Source organism: Melanaphis sacchari, unplaced genomic scaffold (genome assembly GCF_002803265.2).
Source record: "Melanaphis sacchari strain LSU unplaced genomic scaffold, SCAv2.0 Contig42_pilon_pilon, whole genome shotgun sequence".
Classification (NCBI taxonomy): Eukaryota; Metazoa; Arthropoda; class Insecta; order Hemiptera; family Aphididae; genus Melanaphis; species Melanaphis sacchari.
In genome coordinates this window covers 1857155-1878029 of record NW_020271275.1, presented here as the reverse complement: position 1 = coordinate 1878029, position 20875 = coordinate 1857155, and the positions used below count along the sequence as shown (strand labels likewise).

The window sequence follows — 20875 nt, the reverse complement described above, 5'->3', positions numbered from 1 at the left end:
AAAATATTTTGAATTTCCAAATAATAATCTTAGTTTGTAATAATTATGACTGTATAGAGGTTAAAACATTCTTAAAATATGAAAATTTGGGCTCAGGTTGTATAATGATTGGTATATAGGTTTTTTAAGCCATAGAAAAAACTAATGAAAATGAAGGTCAATATTGTTTTATGATTTTACACAGTATAATATTAGTATTAGTGTTTTTGTCCTTAATAAATGAATCACATTATACGCTAGTAACTAGGCAATGACTATAAATTTAGATCTCATTTTATCGAATAATTAAACAATAGAATAGATATAATGTTATAAAAACACAATATTAGATTTTCTAAACATGATCACTGTTTCACCATGTTTTTACATAAAATATTGGGTCGTATGACATTTTATATCCATGTACATATTACAAATCTAGTCAATAGTCAATTAGTCAGTTTTTTAAGACAATTTAAACTTTTCACTAATTCTAAAATATACAACAAATGTATTTAAATTTAATATATTTAAATTCGATCACTAAATTTCTGATTATAATCAGTAATAACATAGTAATATTTTTATTTGTTTTTAAAACAACCACGGCCTTGAATCCGTGAAAGTGAATTCGATTGTTTAGTATAATGTGTCAACCCCACTATTATATCTGTTTGAGAGGTATCGATTGTGCCCCATTAGAAATCTACGTGGGCACACCCTTCAAATGTTTCATACATTAAATTTTTTAGCTATCAACTATAAAAATCAAAGAGCTTTATGTCATCACTGATATTATCAGATGAGTGGGCGTTACGTTCGTAAAACGCGATGATCGCAGTCACCTAACGTCTTAAAAATAAGTGACCTTAAACTTTCTTCGAGTAAGACATATAACGTCATCCACAAACTAGTTTTAGCCTAAAAGTCGATTATCCACGATTTACGAGTTTGCTAATTTGAACTTTAGGCTTTAACAATCATTTTGTGGTATTAAATCCATTGTTTTTCATCGATCGTGGTTACTATTATTATCTAGACCTTCAACAATAATAATAATGACACGTTTGCATGAAAAACCGAAATCACCTTGGCCTACAGGGCGCAATATACGTATAAAATTATGTGTAAACAGTGAAAAATCGACCAATTATCCAGGACAGACAAGTTAGTTGAATATAACCTTGAGCAGATATTTGATAATACGATTATGACCCCTACAGTAATGATTTCTTTTAGTAAGCAGTTGTTATGATCAGCAGTTAGCTAATCATTTATATATTATGAGATAAGCTGCAATGCGAAGAAGCTTCTTAATGAATTTTTGTTTGTATGTTTTTGAAAAATGACATAAAATACAGGTATTTTTAAGTCATTTTGCAAGGACAGTGTAACTATTATATAAATTATAATATTGATTTAAGTTAAAATTATAAATGAACAACCTAAAACGTTATACATAAATTCAAGGTAGTTTGAAAAATAAAAAAAATATTAAAAAATGATTGATAACTTGTTATTAATGTTATCTAGTAGTATATAAATGTTGACCCTCATCGTTGCTAGTCATTATATATTTAAGAGTAGATACATATTAAAACGACCAAAATGTATATTTAAATTATGATTTACAAATGAAATAATTATTTATATTTTTCATTTTAAAATATTTAACACGTTGAAAAAGGGCTTTTAAGCAGTTTTGAAAAATGTTTGTAGTGTAATTGTTAACTACAGTTTTTAATAAAAATAAAATAAGTAGCTGATCTTCCAAACCACCTAAAACATAGTAGGTATAATATAATAATAATATTAACGATCATCTTTTATTAGAAATCAAATAATTTAAATGATACGTCATATTATACAGAAATAAATAATAAAACATAAAAAATGTGTACTTCACACTCGCGCCTAACCATTAAGCAATCTGAACTTGTGGAAGTAAAAAATATAAGCGGCACACATTGGATGCATTTAAAATCGTTAACTTGCACGTTTAAGAAAATAAGCCACGATCGTCTGTCTCCTTGTGAAGGTTGCACACGAGTTTAAAGTCGTGAAGTAAAAGGATTTCGGTCGAATATAATTATATAGCAGGATGAATTATCATACTTAACTGAATGCATTGCCTAACAGGATAATTATATAATCCACACGACACTATGTGTTGTAGTACTACAGGATTTTTGGATGACGCGTTTCAATATATGGTTATATTATTATTCAATATACATATAACAATGCATTATAATTAAGGATATTGCATTTTAGAGGCTTAATTACAGGAGTGATATGGATTTCCATCTATAAGCATTGTTTTTGTATATTCTCCAAACAATTTTGAATTAATAACAAAAGAATAACCAACACTTTTTTTGAAGTACCTATAATTTAAAAAATATTCGATATCGTTGCCTACTTAATATATGCCATTAACCATTTAGCAACACTATAATCATTATCTACATCAAGAAAAATAAATTGTTCACGTAAAGTATATTATGTCAGTATTATTATATTTTAACGTTCTTTGGGGTTTTTTTAAATAAAACATGGAAACAATTATTACGAATAAAATCCATGGATACTCAAACACTCGCGGATCCGCGTTAACTTACCATGTTCAGACTGTCGTCGGGCCTGAGTATGTGGAACATGGACTGCAAATGTGCCTGTATGTCATTGGCACGGGTCTGCATCTCGTCTTCGCCCGCGGACAGACGACTGGACGACGGGGCGGATTGCGAATGATGTCTGTGCGAGTGCTGCGATTGATGGTGGTGTCTTTTACGGCGCGACTGTTGCTGTGGTTGCTGTTGCTGGTGTGACGTGAGCGAACATAGCACCGCCGCCGAACCCTTGTTGGCGAAATAACACTCGCTAAGCCTGCGGGACAGAGTTAAAACGGATGAATTAGGTATGACTATTATATTATAACGTCCAAATAATAAACATATTATAATGCGTAACATAATTAAATTCATGTCATATACATGTACATGATATCAAACATATTATATTTCGTTCGATAATTACAGAAACGAAATGATCGGTGCACGTCGTAGACCCCATGTACAAATTACTATTGTCCAAATGTATACGTCACGGATCGTACCTTTTCAGTAGAGTCTCGTCAACAGGTACGCGCTACATAATATAATTACAACGTGTTGTCTGTAGAAAACCGTAATAATACACTCAACATCATCATCTATATAGGTAGGCACAGTAGTTGAAGGTATATCGTTCGTGTTCTTGTTTTTTTTTTTTTTTTTTTTGTTCGAGGGGGATGCGTGTTAGTGTATGTGTGTGTGTGTGTGTGTGTGTGTGTGTGTGATTGATGAAGAAACAATTTTTATTTATCTACGTAACAGACGTATAATGATAATAATGTGGTCTGGTCGATGTGGGTACCTACCACACGAAGGCACTAGGTATAAATCACGAACTGCAGTGATCGTCATAATATGAGAAATTCGATCCGCACACAGAATCCTCGTCATCGTGTCGGTCGTCAGGCCATGCGTGCAGTTCCTATCGTGTTACACATATTAATATATAATATGTATTATAGCTGATATTACTGCAGCGGCAAGGTTTTTATTGATTGTACTAAACCCTCAAAAACTATACAAAGTATGTCAGTTTTAAATAATTATTAAAAAAAATCTTAATCCTATATTACGTATATGGTACCAAGATAATATTAGCAGATATTTAGTTATGGCAAATCAAATGTTTTTGGTTGTTTTTTTCACGGTTGAGTGTGTGTGGTGATTGAGAGGGGAGATGATGCGCGTGAGCAATAATTATTACATACGATTAACTTTATAAAACCTAATATTATTAGCATTAATAATTTAATTAAAATTTAATGTATAAATATTTAACGCGTAACACTTTATATGTCATAACTCATAATATATAGTTGGACGATTATTAGCAAATGGTGACGACGTGTAGAAAGCGAGAGAACGGTAGCTATATAGGTATATAGGTAAACATTACATAGTCAAAAAATACAAATGCGATGCAATCTTGGTAATTTTCTATGTAACAGAGAAAAATAATATAGGGTATTATCCTGACAAGGACCTAATAGATATAGTTATTTCATGTGGCAGGCGCGTGTTACGCATCACGTGTAGAGCGAATACATACACTATACATTATTACATTTCCTTTATATATTACTATGATTGCTAATATAATTATACGATAACTATATTATAATATAATAACTATTATTTTTTTACACAATTTTTATGGTACAAATTAATAAACTATAAAATAAATTATAATTATATCGTTTTCGTTCCTGACTTTTACTATTTTAAAACATTTAAACTGTTATAAATAATAAATTACGCATACTACGCTGTAATAATTTATGATCATATAATATTTATTATATATTTTCTTTTTAATTTATAAACCAAAATTGACGTAACTGTATTAAATGTTAGAATTAAATTAAGAAACACATATTCGAGTTTTATTTTATTTTTTAGTTTAGTTGAAATTATTATATTTTTATCCAATTTTGTATTATTCACGCTAAAGAATTAATAATAGATAAAGAAATACGATTTTTTATTGTTATAAAGTAATAATAATTAGGTAAAAACTTATATAATATATTATAATATATATACTAATATAAACGCTATATTTATTTTAAATAGTGAAAAAATAAAGTTGTAAACATGCGCCAATAGCAATAATATAATAATTCAGTAAGATTTTTACTTTATATGCAGTTCATAATTATAAATGCATCAATATAAATATTTAAAATTTGTTACAGTAAATAAATTTTAACATTTTCAATTAAAAAACAATTTTTTCATAAAATCATTAACTTTAATAAAAATGAAAAATAGAGAGAGAGAAAAACGGAAAGTAAACACAATCTCAAGCTATCTCGTCCAGAATAAAAACATCGGTCTAGTTAGGCTCATCATATGCAGTTATTTACAAAAAAATTCAGATGCCTTTAGTTCATAAAATAAATAATTAGGTATACCTATCGTTTTACTCCCTCAGGAAATCTCCTGTATACATAAGCCCCTTTTAATACATGCAATATATATTTTTCATGAATACCCGTTGTGTATTCAAGCATTTCTTGTTGTGCTTGATATATTATATACACTGTACACACATCATAGACACAACAGGTGGCACTCATAACTTAAACGAGTTCTATCCATTATTATGGAGCGACGTACTGCACTACAATATAATTTTTTTGTTCAACACATTTTTTGAAAACCTATATTTTAAATATTATAATATATTGTATTGTAGTTTTTGAAAACTGAAAATATCTATGAATAAATATCGTAAATTGAATAGACACAGCTGGAAAGTACGAATAATAAACGAGCGTGTGAAGCAAGATGAACAATACACATAAATTGTAAATATATTTTTGAAATTTTTACCGTATAATTTTTACAATAAGTAAGTAGGCAATTTAATTATAATATAATATAGAGTAATAGTTACTAATATCAATAATAGTAGTAACCATTAGGTTTACTTAGAACAACTATCTACTTGACTTATGTTGACCATATAAATATAACATATTACATATGAATAAATGATTAAGGAAACTGGTAACTGTATAATATAAATTAAATTTCAATAGAAATTTTAACTTATTAATGGGCTGTCGTTATCTTAACGCCAATATAAGATTTCTAATTTCCATATAAATGGCTTTTGTTAACTATTTTTGACGTGACTAAGGACTACGGAGCAAATCAGCTCTACTACAGAGATTTAAACTTAAACTACTCTCAAAACTCATAAACAACTAGTTCAACAATCTAAGACTTCAAATTTTTTTTGGAAAAAATTTAAAAAAATAAGTATAATTTGCGCATACATAAGGAAATGGGCATTTGGCATTAAAAAGGTCACTCAGTACAATTGTACAAACCAAATGAACTAATAAACGATCACCGCAACGTTGGACGTGTTATATTATCGGCTGGCACGATGTTCGATTTTTTTTTCTATTTGTATTTTTAGTATACTGTTCGCAGGATCTATACCATAATACACCTACGTTCGAGTAAAAATGTACAATATATATCACAATAAACAATATAACGGGGAACGATCTGAAAAGTGAACCAATTCCGTACACATACTCCTACATTGGTAATATAATTATTATTAATGCCACGGCGCATATTTGCGAGAAAACGTTGGCTGCTGCAGCGAGGCCTTAACCCGGCAGCACAACTTGTTTCCACCCGAGTGATAGGTAAACCGGTTGTATATATTATATTATGTGTAAATATACGACAGCAGATTCGACGGTTGCGCTGTTGTATGCGTATTAATGTATTTTATGTATAAAAATATATAATATTATAATACACCAACAGCAATGCCTGGCTGCGGCGTAATGGCGTAAGAAAAAGCATAATCGAAAACTGAAGGACTTTATAACAGACACAGATACACAGACGCACAGACATACACACTTAAATTAATATATTATTCCGGATGACTTTGTTGAATAATATTTTACTGCTACTATTAATGCATGCACGTCAATTTGTTACATATTAGGTATATACAGTTCTAACAGCCATAGAATATAATATTACACACTTTTTTCCGCGCTATAGGCTCGCGCGGTTCAAAACAATACAAATTACATAAATACCAGAAACAACCGAATCGAAAAAAATGCGATCAGCATTAGTTTCTAGCTGAACGGAAATATTCAGATGCTAATTTTGATAATTGTACCAATGCATTATCATTAGTCATTACATTATTGAACGCGTTTTGCTATCAATAGTATTTGTAAATTATATCAATTTAGTCATAAGTCATAAGCTATGCGCACGAATAATGAAACCTAAAATTATATATTATATTTAAGATGAATTATGTAACAAAAACAAGAACAGTTGAACCACAAAATAGACTGCAGTAGAGCATTAACATTTTATATCCAAATAAAATGCCACACGTTTAATATATTTATATGAATTATCTTTCCTAATCAAAATATTTGACATATCCTATAAGAATATGTGTAGTTAATATTTCTGGACTACAAAAAACGGTTAAGTTACGGTAAAGTTTACAAGAAATAAACGCTTTTGAATGTTGCCAATTTTACTTTTATTTTTTGGAAATGGCCCAGTTATATACATAATATATCTAGGTGGATAAAAATATGGACAAGACATCTAAGATAGTAAAACGTCAATTGTATTAATTGACGCAAGGTGTTGGCATTATTACTTTATAGGTTAAGGTTGAAGAGCTTGGTTGAACATGATAAGTATAAAAGTATTATATAGATACTGATACTAACTACATAAAATAAACATTAGATACTTAAATAAAAAACATTAATTTAAATAATAACAATTGTTATATCGTGTAAAGATTAAACACAAAAAATCGAATGCATAACAATTTATAACTTGTAATAAAGGGATCCTGACAATTATTTACACTTGTTTAAATAAGTTTAACTCTGATAAATTATTTGAAAAATTCAAAACATCTGTTCAAACACATTTTTATTGAGCGTTGTTAATTTGCAAAATGTTGAAGACAAAACAGCAATATAATTTCATCAACATTATCTTTATAAAAAATACAATAAAACACTAAAGTTAATTAAAATGAATTCGAAGGCCTTTTAATTATACAGTTCAATATATATACACTTGTAGTATCTGTTATTTCATTCAAACCTTATAACTTATAAGTTATAAAAGTTATCAATAATTTTAATAGTATTAAAAAAACGCACAGTTAATAGTACATATACTTCAATAACATTTTAGTGAGAAAAAACCAAAAATACAAACGAAAAGTAGAAACGTTTATTTTATACACATGGCGCATTAATGTAGGTTTTTTTTTAGATTTATTAAAACTCATCGTAAATTAGTTTTTGTTGTAAGAAAAACAAGATATATTGAAATTAATAGTCTTCAGTAAGAACGTCTGGATCATGGCCAAGGTCTTTAAATTTGATCATCAAATTAAATTTAATAATAATAAGAAAAATTAAAGTTATACAAGTTAAATATAAATTTTGCATATTACTGATAAATGATAATGGTAATACTACATTGTACATGTTACTATATTGGTTTGAATTTTAGAAACAACAATTCATATAATCATAAAATAAACCTAATTTCACATAAATGCAACTAAAATAATAGAATATTAGTACATAAAATAATAACCGATCAACAATTTGATTTGTTTTAAAATGTACAACGGTTAAAGTATAAAAAAGTATTAACAAAAGTACGTTAAGTATAAAATTATACAAACTTTTATTTTTTATAATAATAGGACATTTAGTTAAATAACTATAATTTAGCATTTGTCAGATTTATATTTATTAGAGATGAAAAATATTATTCCTATTAGTCTAAATTAAATATATTCTTAATCATCAATCAGTACTATTAATACAATGAGGGTTTTATTATCAAAAACCTACAGGCAGTGATGGTTTTATATTGTCAAAACTAGTTTTAAACAGCTACTATGAAAAACCGTTTCTAAAGAATAAGTTATCTAATATATAATTATTATCATTGATGTTTTTAAAATTTAGGAATCACCAATTCCGATCCACCTGATAACATTATTAATTCACTTATAAATATTATTGAATAATACCGTACTTTATAATATAACATAACAAAAAAAAAACAATATATTTCGAGTTTTTGTTAAAATAATAGTAATGCATTTATTAAACAAAGAATTTTGAGTATATTAATTTAAATAAATATGTTTTACTGTCTCGCGAAAGCATGAATAAAAGTAATTACCAATAATGATTTGAGTAATTTAATCTTAATATGTATCGATTGCAGCAACAAATTTTATTTTTTTGTTGGTACTCATAATATTATGCCATTGTTTTCGGTAAAAAGAAAAGTACTTATTTCGGCGTAGTATTTTATTTATTAAATTTCCCTAGTTTACTCAAGCGGTTAACAATGATTTCCAATACATGAAGAATTAGTAATGCCAAATACAAGGTGTATAAAAACAATTATCATACGTCAATTATTTAGTTTTTATTATCCTAATTTTCGCGATTTCTTTTTGACATAAAAGAACACGTATTAAAACTGCTACGATTGTCCTTCGGGAATATTAAGTTTACACAATAATTATAAAAAATATTTGTATGAAAATAGTGTTATAACGCAGTTGGCAATTTTCAGGACGATGACGATGTTTTTCATACACATATAATAATAATGCATATTTTCTTAAATTCTTCATATTTTTAGAATTACGTTATTACACACACATATATAATATAATATATATAGGATAAAATTTAAACATGTTTCAGATATAAGGACGGACATATACTTAAGATTGCAATCGGAAGGTTTTAAGATGTCAAATACTACTACTTTACAGTATAATATATACAATATACTTTGTTTATCCAACCCTGAGGCTATTCAGCTTTCTCGCGTGCATGCAGTTTTCAAATAGTCTAATCAGACGATATCAAAAAAAAAATTGACGTTAAAATGTGCTTAGAATAGGGTATTAATTAAAAACTTGTAAGCTTAACGTCATTTATACGCACGCATATAACTATTTATTAATATTCTGCACAACTGTACCTCTATAATTTATACAATATTACTATACTGTTGAGGATTTCCGATAATTACTACCGCTTATAAACGTATTTTTAAGCTATTTAAACAGATTTAATCAGTGTACAATAATAAATATTATTTTCAAACAAAACTCAAGCTCTGAAGTCTGAACTATAAATTTATGTTATGGATATAAGTGAAAAAAACATATAACATTCAGCAATTAAGTAATTTATAAAGACTTTTGCAAGAAAAAATCAAAATTGTTTCATGAAAATATTTAAAATATTGCAGAGAATTATAAAAATTCATCAAATTTTTATAAGTCAATAAACAATTAAAACCGACAACGAAACCATTTAGCAATTTTAAATAAAATTTAATTCTTCATAATATCATTATATAAAACACAAATTCATAAATTGGTCGTAAATAAAATATTTAATAAAAAAAAGCTCAAATTAGATATTTTTATTGTTTTATTTCATTTATAAATACATAATTAGAAATTATAGTTTATTTCTATAGCATTGGTAATATTTGAATTAATATAGTAAATTCATAGAAATCATTTAGAATAATATTTGTGAACCACTGAACCATAAGATCTAAAATAAACTTGAAATTAAAAAATGCAATAAAGAATGATTTATACTGTAGATTCTTTACTATTATAAAATTATCTATTAAAGGTAACAATATTATAAGTATATAACATTAAGTATTTTCTCTTGAGTATAAAAAAAGTTCAAGCCGCCAAAGAACAAATTGAATTTTAATGCAAGAAGAGATAATAATTATAATTTAAAATTGTTATCGACAATTATGTAATTATTTTATTAAAGTATAAACGATAATTTATCCCTCAAAAATACTTAGAAATTACTTTTTAAAGACTGTTTTAAATGAAATATAAAACTTTATATTCATATACATAGTTTAATAATTTCATATGATACTTTGTCTATTTTTTTATTGTTAATTTTTATTTTATTCAAATTAATGATAAATTAAAATCGATAAAACGATAATATACAGAGTGATTCATCAAGCATATTCGCTCGCTTTTTTTTCTTTAACAATAGAATAAAACTATTCAAAATCTGATATTTGGAATTTTTAAAAATATATATAGATCATATTTTAAAATTATTATTAATTTTTGTTTGTACTTAAGCAGTGTTCTGTAGAGAAGCACACGTTATAAATTATTTAGCGGATAATTTTAACGTATCAATATCAAAATTAAAATAAGTAATTTTTGAATTATTTAATTATTTTGATTAAGATCTATTGTGATGGGAGTTTGGAAGATATGGGAATTATTGTGATTAAAAAGTTTTAGTAATTAATATTAAGTTATCAACATTTATAATTTATAAAAATAGTCCAAGTAAAATAAAAACTATATTACATATATTTCATATGTTTGTAAAATTATTTTTAAGGATTTAAGTTTAAGTATAAATATCTTAATAACTGAAAAATGACTCGTTCGAGTTTTGATTTAGATCCAAGCTTTTTACAAAATTTATCCAATGAGTAATTTTCAGTGTTAAAGAAGGTTTTCATTTTAAAAACAGGAGTTTGTATCGTTATAGGACACTTTTTATATAGTACAAAAATCTCAAGATTTAAGTATATTTAAAAATTCCAAAAATTTAAATTTAAATAAATGAATTATTAAAAGAAAAAATGGGGTTGAAGACACTTGGTGAATCACACTGTATAAAATGGACTATGCCACTATGGACGTAGGTCAATGTACTTGGATTGAAATAAAAACAATGAACATAATAATAATTAACTTAGGTGGCCATTGTTATGCGTAACTGACGGTAATTGAAGTTATTTTTCTAAGCATTAGATTTGATGAATGGGAGACCTAAAGTAGTGGTGTACGACATTATGACTAATAAGGGAAAAATTTAGCGAACTTATAACGTATACAAGATAAAAGGGTTTAAGTTGGTTTATTAATGAAAAAAAAATATTATGCACTAGGTACTGTTATTATTATACCACGACGAATTCAGTAGAAAATAACAATAATAAAAATAATATTCTATTATACACTACACGTATGAAATATATTTTTTTTTTCACGATCGAGTAAAAAATAACATACAAAACACAAAATATGAAATAATATATAAATTTAAAAAAAAGTATAGTAATAATAATATTGAAAAACAGGAACTCTGACAGTACTATGATAATAAAGACTGTAATACACTGCACGTACGCACAGAATAGAATAGGTACAATCAGAATAGATATATATTAATGAGTACAGTGTATTCTTCTGTAGAAAAGAGAAATTTTTGTCGCAGGCGTCAACCGCGTGGTGTCCGGACGGATATACAATAGGTCATATTGCGCAACTCGAAGTTTTCCCTAATTATCGAATTTACCAACGAATCTTTTGTGTATATGGTGTACAAAAATATAAAATCATGTATATGTGATGTATATGTATGTGTGAGTGCGCGCACGCGTTATGTCATCGCTTTATTTCGGTAGTAACGGTAGTCGCAGCACACGGGTTTCATACGACCAACAAAACTACGTTATAGCAATGTCGTTATTGTGAACAGCAGGAAATGATACACTTTAAATTTTAATATGACCTCATCGTCGTCTTCGTTCATCTCGCTTGAGTTATTCTTGTAAATATTTTAACGATATACCTATATTTGTACCTATAGTATAAGCATAGTAAAAATTCTCGCCATCATATTATTATATGAAGAGAAAAAAATTGGATATATTAGTCACGACATGATCACGATTTGCGATATTTTTGAAATTTCGTGAACGCCGAGGAATATTAGGATTTTAAATTGACACGTGTTATATTAATTCATTATTCTAACGGTTACATATTTTTAAATATTAAGTTTTTTACTAGATATTATTTAAAATTGAATGCAGACAATACTTTAAGCTATTGCAGAATAGCAGAAATTATTTTTTGAATATTTAAACAGATTTTGATAAAATATCAAAAAACAGTAAAATAACGGTGGAGATATTCACCTGTTGAATCTTAACTATTTTTAGATAAACTAATAGTTCTTTAAATTAATTTTTGGATTACTATTATACTAAGTCAATTATTTAAAATAATAACCCATAATAATTCTAACTATTATGGTTAAATAATTATTAGTTATATTGTTTTAATATATATATATATAGTTTTATCTATATGTCTGTAAATAAAAAATACAATGCTTTACATAAATTATACCCATATGCAATAACATCTATGAATTACAATAAATATTAAATTAGTTTCATGTTAGAAAATATACAATGAAAATATCATAAGAAAATAATCTAAGTATAACATAAATATACTATGCCTTATCATAATAAAAATAATTTATAAAAATAAAATTCTACTTTTTTAATAAAATTGAAAAGAACTAATGATGATAAATTTATATACAATACTTATATTAATCTAAATTTTTTTCATAATCTTGAAAATGTTTATCAATAACAACAAGTGTTATTACGTATCAGTTATTTATCAAAGTAGGAAATCTCGTTTTAAAATATTATGGTATTACTAAAATTTAATTTGAAATTTAAAATACATACCATATTTCAGTAAAATTATTATTGTACCCCGTAATATAATATGTTTTATAAATTCAATCAATTTACACAATATCATTGCAATGATGATATAACACTAAAATTAAAGAAAATTAAACTTACAGTATTATAACTGTTATACGAATTAATTATTTCTCACAAATTTAATGATATACATTCATTAAATATTTATTCGTTCGGTAAATATTTCATAAATCAAATGTGATAGTTACATCAAAATTAATAGTAAAGTACATGTTTTATGAAAGGAGAAAGAGCACGTACATTAAACAAGTCTTAATCAACATCAAAACATACTAATAACTAATATAGCATTGGTGATTTATTGTAAACTTATGATAATGTAATTTTAAAACAGTTATTCAATAAAAATTAAAGACAGAAATTGTACCAATCATTAGAATCTATTTTTAATATTAATTATTCTTTACAAATATTTAGTTTTCTTAAAAATAAAAGATCACTTGATAGATTAATTTGTCAACAATAAATTACCAAATAATTAATATTAGACAGAAGTATATACGTAATATAAATTATTTAAAATTTCAAAACTTTTTGTTAATCGGTCAATAGACTTAGATTTAGTGTACAAAACGTTTGTTTTGTTGACAATTATTTTAAACGGTAAAACTAATGCGACTTTCTGCTTTGATATAAAATAAAGTGACTGGTAAAATAAAATGTAGGCATATATAATAAAGCGGAAGGAAGGACTTTATTGGTGAATAATGATTCTGCCTACGTTAATTGCTCAACCATGGAAATCGGTTATCCCGAGCGTTTAACAAAGACAGATAGAGAAATGCAAAACAAAAAATATCTATTGATAGAAACCATGCAGTTGTATGAACGGGAATAAAAATACAGTGAAATTCGCCAATTATCATCGGCTATTGTTGTTGATCAATCCTGGAACGTGAAAGTCTTATTGGCGACGAACGCCTACAACTACACGAAATGATTTTCCGTTGAACAATTGCTACCACGGGGTTTAAGCCGCAGAAAATGAAATTTCTATGTATTTTTCCGATAGAAAGTAATCATTAAACGATCAGTCACAAAAAATAACCCACAGGATTCACCGCAACCAACGTGTAAATGAATGAAATACACCGTGACTGTTTTTAGTATTACGGCAAAAAATGATAAAAATAAATGCTTTTCTACTTATATCTAAAATAGCGATATAGAACTATATATTAGGTAGTAGTATTGAGAAATCATTGATAGAGGTTTGACCCGATTGATCAACCCATTGACGTGTAGCTAAACGACGGAAATATAACCAAATCAAAACTAGGGCAGACTTGTCATTTATTTTTTCATTTTACCCAAAGCGCTCATTACTTTTTAAAATATAGTAAAAAAGTACTAAAAAAAATGTTTGTCACATAAACATAGGAATAGAACATTACTTTGCAACTACACAACTAATATTTATTAGTCCACTAAATTGATCAAAACCACCAATAATCCGTTAGTTAAATAATAATTATTAAAAATCCAAAACGAGGGCATTGCTTTTATTTTATACAAATTTAATTGTAGGTACATTTATTTCATAAACTTTAATAAAAACAAAGCAGTTTTTTTCAATCAAATTATTTACTCGTAATTAAAAAATATTATACAGTAGTAATAATAAATTTAAGAAAGGCATTGATCATAAAATTAATTTATTTAAAATGGTGAATAGGTCAACTACTGTTTTAATATAGCAATTATTATTGTCGGTTATACAATCCAAGATAACGTTTCTTGTCTACGATAATAAATTAAAAGAGAACTTAGAAAACCTGTAGGTGTAGTAATTTAAATGGTTTATTCAAGTAGGCACATAGTAGTTACATGATTTAATAGTTAATACACGCGAATGGTACTATTTAATTTTAAATTCATTAGTTATTAAAGTAAGCGATTCAAGAATATACTAAATTAAGTATAGATTAATCTTTCATTCAAAATTTTCAAAATGAAAAACAAATTTGCTATAATTATTGAAATATTAAATCAAACTTGATAAACTACAAGTTTATACGTGTACAAATATTCTTTAAATCTTTTAACAATAACAAACCTTTAAATTTAAAATGATTGTAACTTATTATTTAATAATTAATATAATATTATAATATGTGAAAATAAAACATAGTTATGATTTATTCTACTGATAAATAACAAGGTACTTAGAAGACGCACTATATTACATAGTATAAAATACAAGAATTGCAAAGATTGATTTTTATAAAACTAATTATTTGACAAAATGAATTAAATTAGAAAAATTTTCTTCTAAACTAATGAAGGTTTAATTTAAGTTATACAGTAGACGCCGCTTATAAGATTCACGGATAAAAGGTTCAGTCGCTTATTAGACTCAGAATCGCCTAGAACGGACGTATCCAAATGCATTAAAAAAAAATCGGTTTTAAGACTCAACACTTCGGTTATAAGACTCAAATGTCGTAAAATAAATAGTAAAAAATAAACTTTTTTGGTTATAATTTAGAAATAAATTGGTTTTGAAAAATGAAATAATATTCGTGTTGATTATTTCTAGTTTCTGTTGGTACCTTATAACGTATAATAATTTTTATATCAGATAAAATTTCACATTTATCGGGATTATTAAATTTATTCAATAATAAAGTATGTAATATGTAATATGTGTTAATGTATTAAAATCAAAGCAAAATATGTAGTAAAATAAAATTTATAAATACGTAATTAATTTTTTTTTCCACTTCGCCTATAAGATTCATTCGGTTATAAGACTCATTTTGTGCTGGTCCCAAAGTGAGTCTTATAAGCGGCGTCTACTGTAGTATAAAACCTCTATTTTCTCTTCTTTAAAATCTATCTAAGAAGTCTTTAATCCACATGATGTACCTACCTATATCAGAATACTGTACAATCCGTATTTATACAACTGGTTATTTTCTACTGTTTGATTATAACTTCTTTTTTAACCTAAGCTCGTCAATTATCTATCTGACATACATGCATTATCATTTAAAAAAAAAAATTGATTATGAAATTCATATACTTAACGATAGTACTTATTTAATGACGTTGGTAACTGGAAAATTTATATAGTTCCAAGGCGAAAATCTACACAACAAATGCTATTTTATCATTAAAATGAATACGATTTAAACATGTAATATAGTGATATAATAACAAATTATATTTTTTAATAGATATAAAAATCGAGTTATTAAATAATAAATAGTAGGTATTAGATTATTCAATAAAATTGATACCTACCTTGATAAAAATTATGTATATTAATTTTAATTTATAAATGCGTGATTGTGTGTTAAGTTTTTTAAATAAAGTACATATTTGAGTTAGTACTTTAATTGGTTATTCGTAAAATATAAAGAGTCAATAGTTTTTAAAATCTTTTTGAGTTATAATCGATATAACTTAAATAATGGCTATGATAAAAAATTTAAAAATGCTGTTGCAGATTTCTTTGGATGCTCCCGAGCATCTTTATCCTTGGTAAGAAAACATTAAAAATTATAATAATAATAACAAATGGATTTCTACCTATGTAAAAGTATTACATAACGAGTATATTTCAGCAAACAATTCTAGATTACAAATATATCCATAGCATATAGTATTAAGTGTGAATTTTCGTATACATGACACATACATAAACATATACCTAACCTTTAGGTATAGACAAATAGATGAACATACTTATATATAATAATGTCTTTTCGCATAGAAACACAGTGACCGATACATTTTTACAATAAATTACAATTTATTGAATTCAGTGGTCCTGATCAAGTACTCACAGTTCTATCACCTTCGCTATTGCTCTTTAGACCTAAACGATATTAGACCTTGGAACAACCAAGGACGTCGCTTCAAACGAACCGTTTATAAGTTACCGTCATCTTGGAGTATCATACAACAGATAATACCTACCGATTTAAAAGAAAAATATGATAATGAAATATAAAATAATAACGACTAGGTACAAAATTGTATTAACATTATTATAGGTTAATATCTGTTTAATGTGCATGAGTAACAAGGTTATTATTAGCAGATATGTTATATCAAAATAAATTATTATTGAATGGAAAATTATTATTACTTTGCGGTAGGTAACGAATTATGAAATAAATGATTGATGAATTCTTCGAAATTAACACATTCAAGTGTTTTTCGGTAGTACTTATTAAAAATATGGATAACAAAATATTATATACTTTATGATACATTATATTTTAAAAATGATTTAGCTTTGAATTATATTAATATACTACACAGATATAGTTATAAATAAAACGTGTATCTGTCAAAAGAAATCGAAATAAAAGTATTAAAAATCAAAGATATATTATGTAATTTAATATGGTATAAAATGAAATTAATACCTAAAAAGAAATGGTTACGAAATACATAGGTAAAATTGAAATATTATCACAATGAACTCGATCAATTGATGTTATCGCAATACAGATTTATAGAAATTTTTCTCTTTTGCATCATATCCGTAGTTAGGCTATCAAGTAGATTGGCTATTTTAATGTCGTAATCCGTTACCATGTTCAAATCAAAATAATTTAATTACAAATACAAAAAATAATATTCCAATGTTATGTAGTTATGGTATTATTACAACCTTTATCCCTAATCTAGCTTAATTCTTATGGATTTTCAAAGTTAAAATCTATAGGTAGATTAATTGCAGTAAGTTAATTTAACTAAAATATATATATACTGTATATATAAAAATGTAAAATAAAAATGAATTTATTAAAATTCTGCATTATATAATTATTTTTATAACATTTTAAAATAATCGACTTTCAATACGCGTGCCCAATTTTTTTTTAATGAAACTCATTTTTTTAAAACATTTAATACATTTTTTTAACAATAATATTCAACACTTTATTAGTATTAATATATAGTCTCACGTGCAGATTCATTTCAATATGCGACGCATCTTCAAAAATCATGAGTATGTTTTAATTAAGTTTATGAAACACGCAAACACAATCCAAAAAAAAAAAAAACAACTATTATATACAACTCTTAAATACATCAAAAGAACAGGTACTGTCAATATAGCTATCATAATAACATCAAACACAACCAAATGACATAATCATTATACACTTGAAGCAAATCAGTATAAAATCTTGCTTTGAATTATTGCATTTTTTACAATAATTTTGATATAACTTTAGAAGATGTAGAAGGTGCAGATATGCAGACATTTTAGGCTTTCATTAAAGATGATTAGATAAATTCAATGAAAAGGTAAGTACTACTTTTAAAACTATAATATGAAAAAATAACAAACTGAAGAAAAATGTACCGATATTAATGATCTGGATTTTACATACCTGCAAGTATTTATACCTACTTATATTACGACCAGATCAACGACAAATACAATCTGTTACATAGTACAATAGATATTTTGTTATAACACACTCAAGGTCTTTTGAGTAAAAAGCACTATTGTCAGGAAAATAAAAAAACCGTTGCAATTAGTTCCGTTCTAAATTTGTTTGCTACAATAAAGGTAACACGGTAACAGCAATTTTGGGTGAAAGTCTTAGATTTATTTTTGGTACGAGGCGTAGGCTACAGTATCCTTGAATTGTTAAGAAAATCGATGAAACGGTAGCAAATACTTATCACACACACGCGCACACGCTATAGAAGTTTTATAACCGTAGGTCGTATTATGGACATTTGTCGACTAACCGTTTTGGCAAAGTTCCACTCAAGCACATATATTATTATATGCAAAAGCATAAGGATACGTATTTTTGCACGCAGTTATCAACATTTTAAAGATTCATCTAATACTTATTTTTCTTACCTGCGATTGGTTTTAATCGGTTCATCTTCGTCCAACGAACTACCAGCTCCCGAATCCTATAACAACCAATAAATAAAAATACATTAGACAATTAAATCTCGTGAGCTTTATATTTAATGAATTAAATCACACTGATTATGTATACACAATACACGATAATATGCAAATCATTTAAATTATATTATAATACTTATATTAACATAACCTAATATTGTAAAGAGTGAGAAATACGAAAACATAAAAGTTGACCTACACTTTAAAAACAAGTTTTACGAGAAAACACGAAGAAGTGATTAATGCAGTTAAATGTTTGCCCGTTATTTGAAACTGTTGTTTTCATTATTGTGCATTACACTCGACTTTATTTCAAGGTCAAATTTAATAACATTAAGTTGCACGAAAATGGTAGTAATTAACTAGAACAATTTTATTGAATAAGATTTTTTTAACGAAAAAAGATTAACTATACAGTATAGTAGTAGCTATATAAAAACGGGAGTTGAAAAAAAAACAGATTTATTTTATTTTTATAATTCTCTCGTGTGATGTATGGGCCAAGTTCAATGTACTGCAAACAATTGTATATAACAGTACACAGCCTGGCCACATCGTTCAATATAATAATTATCATTAAAGCGCTGGAAATTGTAATGCACCGTATCTAAGCGACTAACCGCAATACATAAGCCTAAATAATTTTTTTTAAGTTTATTTTCATTGTTGGTATTACTGTCGGGCTTTCAAGCGATCCACAACACTATATACTGCAAATGTATTTGTACCAGTGAACAAACGAGGTATCAACTACAAGCAGTTTATGGATAGAATATCACTTTCCGCCGATATGATGCACTTTTAAACACGTATATACACTTAATAATAAATAAGTCCATAACAAACGGTTTTAATTATAACGGTAATTCAAGAAAATCAAATATATGATGTTAAAAACACGATAGTGCGAGATTACAATATATTCAGAAAAATCATAGTTGATAATTATTGTTTATTTTGAACAATACAATATAATTTAGTATCTTGTATAGTATTTAGTATTTACAAAGACGTTAATTAGTAATTACAAATAAGATAAGTATTATTTTATTGTTTGACAACAACGACTTATTATATTTCCTGTCATTAAAATAAAAACACATCATAATAGTATAATCTTTCTAGTGAACACCACTTAAAAATATATACTCTCGTCAATACTTCAAGTTTTAATGCTTTCATATTTAAAAAAATTAATATTTACAATATTCCAATAAGATATGCTATTAAAGGATATACGATTTTGTTTTCAATGTAGGAATAATTATTTAACTAAAATATTATAACTTACAAATGCTCTTTAAATATTAATTGTTGTTTTTTATGATAATAGAAATACTCGTTACCATAACTTCAACACACACTTCAATTTTCTAAACAATTATAACTTAGAAAAATCAGTTTAATGCACAATGGGTTCCCTATTTTAAAAACAATTATTCAAAATAAATGACTCATCGCAAGAATAGGATAGTGAAAGCTTGTTGAACTATAATGATATTTATTATTAATTATTCAAAATCCCACATAATATCGAACGAATAATTAATAATTGTATTGAGATATATATATATAAAATATATACAGTTTCTTAAATCCCAAAAGTGACATGATACCACTTATAAAGGTATTTTGAATTTTACACTTGAGTCATTATTTAATAATATACATAGCAATATAGGTTCTATGTAATGATCAAAGGCTA

The 20875-nt window shown here is 26.2% G+C and overlaps 1 protein-coding gene across 3 annotated transcripts in view; it reads right to left on the bottom strand.

Moving 5' to 3' along the window:
• The window catches only part of LOC112597527 (protein phosphatase Slingshot), a 61976-nt gene that overhangs the window by 22459 nt on the left and 18642 nt on the right, over window positions 1–20875 (bottom strand). For all 3 annotated transcript variants that reach the window (XM_025343607.1, XM_025343605.1, XM_025343606.1), the window contains exons 2-3: window positions 19117–19172; window positions 2601–2868 (exon numbers count right to left, since the gene is read on the bottom strand). In XM_025343607.1, the coding sequence (XP_025199392.1) occupies window positions 2601–2868; window positions 19117–19172 (324 nt within the window). The remainder of the gene's footprint in view (window positions 1–2600; window positions 2869–19116; window positions 19173–20875) is intronic.